General features: G+C 37.8%; 1 protein-coding gene across 1 annotated transcript; it reads left to right on the top strand.

The window, feature by feature from the left end:
• Positions 1-351: 351 nt before the first annotated feature.
• LOC107574405 (leucine-rich repeat neuronal protein 1-like) lies at positions 352-10183 on the top strand. The gene is made up of 2 exons (XM_016260839.1): positions 352-782; positions 7914-10183. Exon 2 carries the CDS (start codon positions 8168-8170, stop codon positions 10181-10183), a length of 2016 nt encoding a protein of 671 aa, XP_016116325.1. The 5' UTR covers positions 352-782; positions 7914-8167.
• Positions 10184-11383: the final 1200 nt, after the last annotated feature.

Here is an 11383-nt window from a genome sequence, read left to right as displayed (position 1 = left end):
TATGAGCAAATGTATTCTTTGTTTTAAAACAGGATATTTTGTCTGAAAATCCCTAGCCAAGACAATGCACAAGGATGGATGGATTAGGAAGAACTTTCCTCATAATGAGGCACCAAACAAAGGGACATTGTCTCGTTGTAAATCTTTGGTGAGTGGGACACCATGCAGAGTCCTCCATCACTACGGCAAAGAGGAGGAGGGAGTCGGTGGAAGACGTTCTCATAAGAGAATATCACCTCCTTAGCATTTCAGCTTCCACGCCCCGCGTTATCCCCACCGCGCTCCCCCAGTGCCCGCTTTTGTTCGTATCACAACAATCCCAGAACAGATGGTGCTCTGCTTGGGAATCGAGTGACAGCCACCGGCTAGCAACCAATCGGCTGCTCGGGAATCAGCTGACTCGCCTGGACAGCGCCAGGTGCTGTCATCATATTTTCATTGGAGACGCAGCACGGGCTCCACAGTAACACAGAGACACTGCGGATGGGAGCCAGTCAGCGGATTCCCGTTGCAAGGATCCATGCAAAACCTGACCATGCGCTTGGCGAAGGTTGCACATGAATATTCGCGGAGTGGATGTAAGGAAACGATGCCACTGTGAAGCAGTTAATTATACAGAACTTACGAGCGACGTGATGGTATTTATTATCTATGGATTTTGTTTCAGTGCTCATTCGCAAGGACATATATACTGTTTCTAGATACTATAAGTGCATGCATCAGTCAGCTCGGAGGGAGGACTTCAATGCCATTCGGAACGTGTAGGCTGGCAAACCAAAGAGGTATGTAGATTTTGAAGCATCCATATCATATATGTAGCGATTCTCTTTATGCATCTATGCATGTTAAACCAGAACCATGGGCAACTAAACAGGTTCCATCATGCGCAGTGCAATAATTTAAAAAACAGTAGCCACTTGCAAAATCTTTGTCTGTAAGAATGAGCTGTTGTTTTAAAGTAACTCAAAAATGTGTTTCCTTCAGGTAAAAAGAAAATAGATGGTATCTATACTGCTTAGCTTTTGAGGTGTATGGCAAGCCGTTTTAACATGTATTCCTTTGAACTTCTATAATATTAATAAATATAAATATTATATAATAAAATTTAATTAATATAACAATAATAATAATAATAATAATAATAAATTATTTATAAGTAATACTTATTTATAATTCGCATTTTTATAAATAGTACTATGATAAATAGGGTTTTAGTTGTAAAATTATTATGAAGCAATCCAGTGGTGAGGTCATCTTTTTCAGTTTCACTAGCAACTGATACTAGCAGGCTACTTATTTAGACGCTAGAAACTCACAAATAGTTAATATTTTTTCCTAATAGGAAATTGTCCATAAATAGAATTCAGTTACAAAATTTTGCAGACTGGTACCACCAATGGATTAATTACTTGTTACTGTTTGGATAGCTGACTAGTAGCAAAAGAATAAATACTAGTATGTAGAGAATAACTGATGTGATACTAGCCAACATTAGATAACCTACAAGTAACTAGAATATAAAAAAGCACTAGTATTATAAAAATAATAATAATAGTTTTAAGGAATAATGTTCAACTGGCCTGCCATACGGCGTGATTTACTGCATTTAATTGCAAGGACGCATCGGCTGTTGCGCTTGAGATGTTCAAGGGCAAAACATGTGTGATTTTTCATAATTTATGGTTTGTTTATAAGTTCACACAGTTTATGTTGTATTTCTCAGAACAATAGTCTGGTAAAAGATAATACTACTACAACGTATGTGTGTGTATAAGGAGTAAGCAGAATGTGATGACCATGGTTAACGGGCGACTTTTTAAATCTTTATATCAAACTTGAATGCATGCAACGATACAACATTAACTAAACGCGTGAAGCGTTTGTTTGCAATATCAGTTTTACTTCTAATTCTATTTGATCATGCCGTTTGCATTAATTAAATTCTTCACAGTCACTCGTTTGTTATATTTAGCCTCCTGAGAGTGATTTTACATTGTAATTGTGGCAGAAATCGATCTCAAACTTCGAACAGATCCCGTTACTGCTGGCTTACCGCAGGCGCGCGCATGGGGTCTGGTTGGCGATGCAGAAATGTGATTTGCATCTCAATGTCGAGGCACTCCAGCAGATGTTTCGTTGCTAACTCATTCGAAATAAGACGCCACAACTTCCCTAGGAAAGACAATAAACACGGGAAGACGTCTTTTAGTCAGGGAAGGATGTATAATGGGGTTTGAGGAGGGGGTTTGTATTGTCCCTGGGGACGCCACCCCTTGTTGCAGCTGTTGCAGAAGTTGAAGAGAAGCGTCCTCATGAGCAACAACAAGGTAAAGAAAATGTCGGGCATATGTTGATGAATTTGGCTCTTTTTTGGAATTTTTCTGTCAATCCAAAACACTAGTCTTACTGCTGTTTACGTAAGACTATGTAAGGTAATATTAGATATTAAACAAAGATGTAAGGTGGTCTGGAGCTGTAAGAGGCCTGTTATGTGTTTTTCCTATAAATGTGCATGCCATGAATTTATCAGTCTTTTGGGATTGGAAGTAACAGTGGCCAGTGTTATAATGGTGAAAATAATTTATAAATGCATGAATTTTAATAATTCTGTTTTGTAAATTCATGAATCACCTCATTTAATTTTATGAACATAATGCATTTTTAAAAATAGTTACGTATTTAGATATTTATTTTAAACAACGTTTGTAATATACTGATATGAATTTTAAGCTTGTTAACTATAAGAAACTAACTTAGCAGTTCCAAGGATGCAACATTTTTAACCTATTTATTTATTGCACATTTTACGGTAAATCTCACAGCATCTGTACAGGAAGATTCAACTTATAGTCACATGCAATGACTCTAGAGGCTATTTTATTTATTGAGGATTCTATATATATAAATATATATATATATATATATATATATAGGATTTTTTATATTGAGAGTTTTAGATATTCCAAATTCTGGAATCCATTGGGTGATGTTTATAAGTGCAAATGGTTTGAAACACATAGTGCTGAAAAGAATTGAAATGGGACCTTGGGGGTTTCCCGTGCAGTTGCTTCTCAGCACTCATTTTTGTACAGTGACAGAGAGGACTCCATTTGATCGGCAATCAATGTTTTAATGCCATTCGCAATATTCCCCATCTTTACAGCACTCTACCGCCCATGCCATTACCCCACAGTTCAACCCTGGGCAAAGCTATGATTCACCATGCAATTAATAATACTCCTCAGATTAAGAGTTGGCAAGCGTAGACGGTCTTGAATGTTGGATGTGAAATGATCTGCTCTCTTGGCCCTTTGCAAAGCCTTTTTGATCCAAGAATAAAATTAATTACCATTAATTTCTCACTCACTTTCTGTTAAGTTTTTTAGGAAGTGAGCCCCTTGAGAAGATTAGCAGAGAAAAGACTGGAGTTAGTGACAAGATGGTCATTTTTGGAGATGACATTGTAAGTCATTTTAGCAGGCCTTTTGCGTTTCTCCACTTGTTTATTTGGACTTTCGTATTGTATGCTGGGAATGTATTTCCAGTGTTTCCTCTGCCTTCACAGAAAGTTGTGTGCATATAGAGGGTTATAAAAGCAAATACAGTTTCCTGGAAATGTATTTTCAGGATATTTTAAGTCCCGTAGTCTGTGAGAAACACAATCAGCCCTGTTCATATCTGTAGCAACAACATTTTTTTTTCTGTTGCTATTCATAAGTGGCTTGATAAATCACAGAATCAAATCATGAACAACAAATGACGTGTTCTAATGGTTGTGTGGTTTGTGTCGGGCTTGCATATACTAAATACCCTTATTTCTTATACAAGCATAACCCCATTAGTGCTATTGGTAGTAGTTAAAATATAGATTTTCTGTTAGATTTAAATTCATTTGAAAATGGCAGAATATAAGGGTTGCATCTGACCTATTATTTACTCATTTTAAACAGTGGAAAATACTGTAACAGTAGCAGTGTATATATTTAAACAATTCACACGAAAGTGAAAATTCTGTCATTATTACCCACTCTAATACAATAAAAATCAGTGGAATCCAGTCTTGTTTTGGACCCCATCGACTTATATGTTATATGGGCAAAACATTATTGAATATATCTTCTGTTGTAATACAAAAAAATGTCAAACAGGTATGGTGGGCTAAAATGATGACAGAATTTTTATTTTGGGGGAACTATTCCTTTCAGACATAATGCAAATTGAATGCCATGGATCAAGCAAGGATCATGTTCTGGTAAAAATTCTTAGTTAATTAGTTGCTATTCCTGGAAAATGATGGAATACTTTAGTCCTTCAATTTTTTTTTCATTTCATTCATCTGCCCCTCTTTAAATTTTACAGATAAGTTTAATCTTTCATCTTAATCACCTTATTAACGTCATTGTGTGATATATTGTATTACAACCTAGATAATTAGATAATGTATATTTGAATCATTGTATCATTTTTCTTGTTCAAACCTGTGAGATAAATGGACTGAAATTCTCCCACTGATTGATTTTTTCAATGTTAAAATAGTGAATTGCCAAAGTCACCCCTTACAATTTTTTTATTGATTTGACTTCCATCTTTACTAGTTTAGTGCCATTTTCAGTGTGAGGCGTCATTCTGTATTGCATTATGAAACACTTTAAGAGTGGTGCTGATAATTCTGATAACACAGGCCGGGTCCCATCTGTGTACTGCACTCTTTTGTGAGAATTGCTGAGACTGACAGTTACAGTCAGCTCTCATTCTAAATTGCCCTGATGCTCCTTTGGCCACGGGGGAGATCAGGCCTCTTATTGATTTCCACTCTCACATTAAAGGACTCATTTACACCAGCTGTACCATGTTTCCTCCATTCATTTTCTTGGGAGTATGAGGCGTAAATGTGTTCAAGCTGTCCAAGCTTGTATTTGTTGGTGGATTCAACTTCACAAGAGACTCCAAAGCTCGGAAGTGAACATATTGCTGATGTTAAGTTGGCATATGTAATCTGCATATCATGTGGGTGGAATTTTTCAAATCTTAGGTTTTCAAATCTTATGTTTTCAGGATGAGTGCAGTTCAGTTGTTTTGAATCTTGCCCTTAAGAAACATTAACAAGGATGAGCAACTTTTGTGGAGGAGTATCTGTTCGTAATGTAGGTGGTATTTGGCATGGACTAAATCCCTCTCGCTTGCTGTTTGTGTGCTTTAGTCAGCATTAGCACCATATGGGATAGCAGATGCCCCGTTCACTGCTCTGTCAAAGATACAGTAACATGCCACCTTTGTGTGCCTTTTGCTTGCAATGAATGCTTAATATCCTTGGTTATTTCATTCCAAACTTCAAAAACCCTTCTGGTGTTAAATAATCCTCAGTAATCTAGGACATCACATATTTCCTACTGAGTATGCAGAATCAAAAGTGAATTGACATGTGGCCAAGTATGGTGACCCATACTCAGAATTAGTGCTCTGCATTTACCCATCCAAAGTGCACACACAGCAGTGAACACACACAAACCGTGAACACACACCCGGAGCAGTGGGCAGCCATTTATGCTGCAGCGCCCGGGGAGCAGTTGGGGGTTCGGTGCCTTGCTCAAGGGCACCTCAGTCATGGTATTGAAGGTGGGAGAGAATGAACCAAGTCAAGCTTACCTGATTTAATATGATTGATTTGATATGGTTCGCATTTGTGTAACATCTTATTTTTATGTTTTTTTGTTTTACATAATTGCTGCAAAGAGAAGTAGTTTTGTACTTATTTAATGCTGTAGTTACCTAGATGGAAACCCATTTTGAATCAGGGTATGGTAATATCTTGACAGGAAAGACTATGAATAAATGTACAGAGACATTTCTACACCTCAAAAATGTTCAGTCTTTGTTTACAATAGCTATTGTTTGATCACCTGAGGAATAATATTTCCTTCCTTTCCTTCCTTCGGTCACCATTTCTTTCCTCTTTGATCCACCTCTTCAAGCATGTCAGATTGAAATAAACAAAAGCCTGTGCCTCTGTTTTTCACATTATCATTATATTCGTATACTGGTTTAATGTATTTGGAACAAGGATATCTAACAATTATGAAACTTAATATAGGTATTTGTAATGTGACAAATCTATTTCCAAGCTTACCTACTCCTTTCATATTTCTTCTGCATAATGCTTAGCTCATTTTGTCATTTTGTATGTAGTTAACATTTATAGTGGTAAACAAGTAACACAAGTTTTTTCGTAATGAACTGGCAGATTTTTTGGTAAAAAATGTACTTATTGTGTTCATATTGTATTGCAAAATACTTTTGCTGCTATTGATTTGAGAAATGGGTACGGTTAGGGACAGGTTTGGTGGTATGGGTAGGTTTAAGGGTGGGTTAAGGTTGGCATATGTAATCTGCATATCATGTGGGTGGAATTTTTCAAATCTTAGGTTTTCAAATCTTATGTTTTCAGGATGAGTGCAGTTCAGTTGTTTTGAATCTTGCCCTTAAGAAACATTAACAAGGATGAGCAACTTTTGTGGAGGAGTATCTGTTCATAATGTAGGTGGTATTTGGCATGGACTAAATCCCTCTCGCTTGCTGTTTGTGTGCTTTAGTCAGCATTAGCACCATATGGGATAGCAGATGCCCCGTTCACTGCTCTGTCAAAGATACAGTAACATGCCACCTTTGTGTGCCTTTTGCTTGCAATGAATGCTTAATATCCTTGGTTATTTCATTCCAAACTTCAAAAACCCTTCTGGTGTTAAATAATCCTCAGTAATCTAGGACATCACATATTTCCTACTGAGTATGCAGAATCAAGTCAAGCTTACCTGATTTAATATGATTGATTTGATATGGTTCGCATTTGTGTAACATCTTATTTTTATGTTTTTTTGTTTTACATAATTGCTGCAAAGAGAAGTAGTTTTGTACTTATTTAATGCTGTAGTTACCTAGATGGAAACCCATTTTGAATCAGGGTATGGTAATATCTTGACAGGAAAGACTATGAATAAATGTACAGAGACATTTCTACACCTCAAAAATGTTCAGTCTTTGTTTACAATAGCTATTGTTTGATCACCTGAGGAATAATATTTCCTTCCTTTCCTTCCTTCGGTCACCATTTCTTTCCTCTTTGATCCACCTCTTCAAGCATGTCAGATTGAAATAAACAAAAGCCTGTGCCTCTGTTTTTCACATTATCATTATATTCGTATACTGGTTTAATGTATTTGGAACAAGGATATCTAACAATTATGAAACTTAATATAGGTATTTGTAATGTGACAAATCTATTTCCAAGCTTACCTACTCCTTTCATATTTCTTCTGCATAATGCTTAGCTCATTTTGTCATTTTGTATGTAGTTAACATTTATAGTGGTAAACAAGTAACACAAGTTTTTTCGTAATGAACTGGCAGATTTTTTGGTAAAAAATGTACTTATTGTGTTCATATTGTATTGCAAAATACTTTTGCTGCTATTGATTTGAGAAATGGGTACGGTTAGGGACAGGTTTGGTGGTATGGGTAGGTTTAAGGGTGGGTTAAGGTGTAAGGGATGGGTCAACAGTGTAATTATAAATCTAATTACAGAAACTAATTACAGATGTAATTACATGCAGATATTTTTCAAATATAAGAAAATAATGTAAAAACATGTATGTACACAATAAGTGCATTGTACCAAATGATTAATTTAAATGTAAGTACATAGTAGTTAAGGCCACTTAATATAAAGTGGGACCGTGTTTTTTTTCATTGTAATTTTTTGCTTCATCCATGTGTATAAATGTTGTTTCCATTGTTTGAATACACACTTACGTCTCTTACATTTTTATTAGAATATGCTTATATACTTTTTCATGTCATGGGATTTTTCCATTGCTTATTGTAATAAGCTTTTCTCTGTTTGTATGTTTTTTTTCTAGGTCAACTCTCCAGTCCAAGTTTCAAGCTGTGAGAAAGTTTCAAACCTATGAGGAAGTTTCAAACCTATATGAGCCCACGGGAACTACACCCTTTTAAATCTTTCGGAAGCTCTTTGACTCCACTGTTCAAGCTTTCAGAGGGATAAAAGGGCTATTCTGCAACACTTCTATTGAATGAGAATCTCACCTCACCATCTTTTTGGCGCTATAGGAATTCCAGCTCAGATCTGAGAGGATAAACACTTACAGTCAGAATGGCAAGAGGGACTTTCTTTTTTGTTGTGCAGGGCCAGATTTATTTAATCCTGCTTCTGGCTTTACTTGGCCTCTCTTCAGTTCAGAGTACAGAATGTCCGCAGCTTTGTGTGTGCGAGATCCGGCCTTGGTTCACTCCCCAGTCCACCTACAGAGAAGCAACTACTGTTGATTGCAATGACCTTCACCTTACACGCATCCCCGGGAACCTGTCCGCTGACACGCAGGTGTTGCTTCTGCAAAGTAACTATATTGCCAGAACTAGTGAGGAACTGGAGCAGTTATTGAATCTCACAGAACTTGACCTGTCCCAGAACAACTTCAGCAACATCCAGGATATCGGCTTGACCAACATGTCACAACTCACAACGCTTCACCTGGAGGAGAACCAAATAGTCGAGATGCCTGACTTCAGTTTGCAAGATCTCACCAATCTACAGGAGCTGTACATTAATCACAATCAGATCAGCTCCATTGCACCCAATGCCTTCGCCGGATTGCGTAACCTTCTGAGACTCCACCTGAACTCCAACAGACTCAAGGCCATTGACAGTCGCTGGTTTGAATCAACCCCCAACCTGGAGATCCTGATGATTGGGGAAAATCCTGTGGTCGGCATCCTGGATTTGAACTTCAAACCTCTCACCAACTTGAGAAGCCTGGTCCTGGCAGGAATGGAGCTCACTGATATCCCAGGCAATGCGTTTATTGGACTAGACAACCTAGAGAGTCTCTCCTTCTATGATAATAAACTGGTTCGGGTGCCACAGACTGCTCTGCAGAAGCTTCCAAACCTGAAATTTCTGGATTTGAACAAGAATCCAATACATAAAATTCAAGAGAGGGACTTTAAGAACATGCTGAGACTGAAAGAACTTGGCATTAACAACATGGGAGAACTTGTGTCCATTGATCGCTTTGCCCTGGATAACCTCCCAGAGCTGACCAAACTCGAAGCCACCAACAACCCCAAGTTTTCCTACGTGAGCCGTTTAGCATTCCGTGACTTGCCATCACTAGAGAGTCTAATGCTCAATAACAATGCTCTAAACTCCCTCTACCAAGCAACGGCGGATTCCCTGCCCAACCTGAGGGAGATCAGTATCCATAGCAACCCGCTGCGCTGTGACTGTGTAATTCAATGGATGAGCTCAAACCTGACAAACATTCGATTTATGGAGCCTCTTTCCATGTTCTGTGCAATGCCACTTGAGGTTAGAGGTCAGCGTGTGAAAGACGTACTTTCTCGTGAATCTTCAGGCCAGTGTCTGCCAATGATCTCTCATGACACATTCCCCAATCACCTCAACCTTGATATCGGGATGACAGTAAATCTGGACTGTCGTGCTATGGCTGAGCCTGAACCAGAAATATACTGGGTGACCCCATCTGGTAACAAAGTCATGATGGATACAGTGTCCGATAAATACCAACTTAACCGTGCAGGAACTCTGCGCATATCCCACATTCAGGTGGACGACTCTGGCCACTACACCTGTGTGGCTCAGAATACAGAAGGAGCGGACACTCGGGTGACTGCCATTCGAGTCAACGGGACTCTTCTGGATAGCACCCAGCTTATGAAGATCTACGTGAAACACACAGAGTCCCACTCAATTTTAGTGTCCTGGAAAGTGAACTCCAATGTCATGATGTCCAATCTGAAGTGGTCATCCGCCACCATGAAAATTGACAACCCTCACATCACCTATACGGCTAAAGTTCCTGTAGATGTTCATGAGTACAACCTCACACACCTTCAGCCGGCCACTGAGTATGAGGTCTGTCTCTCGGTCTCCAATATCCACCAGCAGACCCAGAAGTCATGTGTTAACGTCACAACCAAGCATGCTACATTTGCGGTGGAGATCTCTGAGCAAGGCACCAATACGGCTCTGGCGGCAGTCATGGGCACAATACTGGCCATCATCAGCCTGGGCTCAATCACGGTATACATTGCAAAGAGATGGAAGAGGAAGAACTACCATAGAGACACAAGTGGAGCATTATTTTAGCCGAGTCCTGAATATTAGCAGATGGTAAATGCACTTTTCAGATTACCACTTTTGTGTTGAATTCAGGTTTGGTACAAATTCTTCAATTTACTAATCTCCTCTGTTATATGATTGTGTTCAGAATACTCAGTGTATACTTATATAATATTATATGACATCTAATTATGATGATAATATCACAAGCATGGCATTATGAATGAGGTGTGCAAATAAAATGCATTGTATCTGCATTTGCATCATGCTAATAGCTGCAGAGATAGGTAATTGCAGTCACAGCTGTTGGTTAAGGAGAATAAGAGATGGTTCACTGGAGCTGGAATAAAGTAAATTACCTTTCATGCTCCTCCAAGCATGGACATTAGGACATCTCCATTTATTGTACCCAGCCTGCTGTCTGGTGGGATCTGACTTGGTTGGTTCATAAATGAAGATATCTATTTGCTTGAGGTGGAGCTACCAGCAAGTGTTCTTGACCTGTTGACTGTAGATTGTTGCCACTGATTTAAGATTCTAAGATTAGAATGGAGCCCAGTTATGAGGTGGAAGGATGTAATCTTATTTTGTAAATATTCAATTGTGTCCATCCATCCTGCAATGGATGGTGTCGACATTTGAAAGAGTAGTGTAGGAAAAGATACTTGAAATGTCACTGAAAGTCATGGATTCTTCTAGCTGAGTTCAAGTCTTGATCTTATGGTCTTAAGATCAAGATTTTTGTCTTGGTCTTTTATAAAGCTTATAAATTCTATGTTTACTTAAAATATATAACTAGTATGCACGCTTTTCATTTACAATTAGACTTTGTTTTATTTATGATTTATGTTGATTTTAGAAAAGGTGCATTGCACATTGAAAAGGTGTTTTGAAATAGATAATATTTAAACTAAAATAATGTATAAAATAGGAAATAACACAAATACAGGTTCCAAACGTTTATTTATGTATTATTTATTTTATATTTATTGTATTTTATTGCATTTAAAAGAATAATTCACCCAAAAATGAAAATTTACTGAAGATGTACTCTCAATGGAGAAAGCAATATTATAGATAAAGGGCTTATATATAGCCGAAAGCAATGGTTTGAAGTTCAAAACAAGTTAATGATGGATTTGTTTATTACAAACATGCATATTTTCTCTTCACTAGACATTAATTGATGGACTGGAGTTATGTGGATTACTTGTGGATTATTGTGAT

This window comes from Sinocyclocheilus grahami, unplaced genomic scaffold (assembly GCF_001515645.1).
Source record: "Sinocyclocheilus grahami isolate Dianchi unplaced genomic scaffold, SAMN03320097.WGS_v1.1 scaffold2215.1, whole genome shotgun sequence".
In the NCBI taxonomy this organism is placed as follows: Eukaryota; Metazoa; Chordata; class Actinopteri; order Cypriniformes; family Cyprinidae; genus Sinocyclocheilus; species Sinocyclocheilus grahami.
The sequence above is the reverse complement of the archived record's forward strand: the minus strand, read 5'-3'. Positions and strand labels throughout refer to the sequence as shown.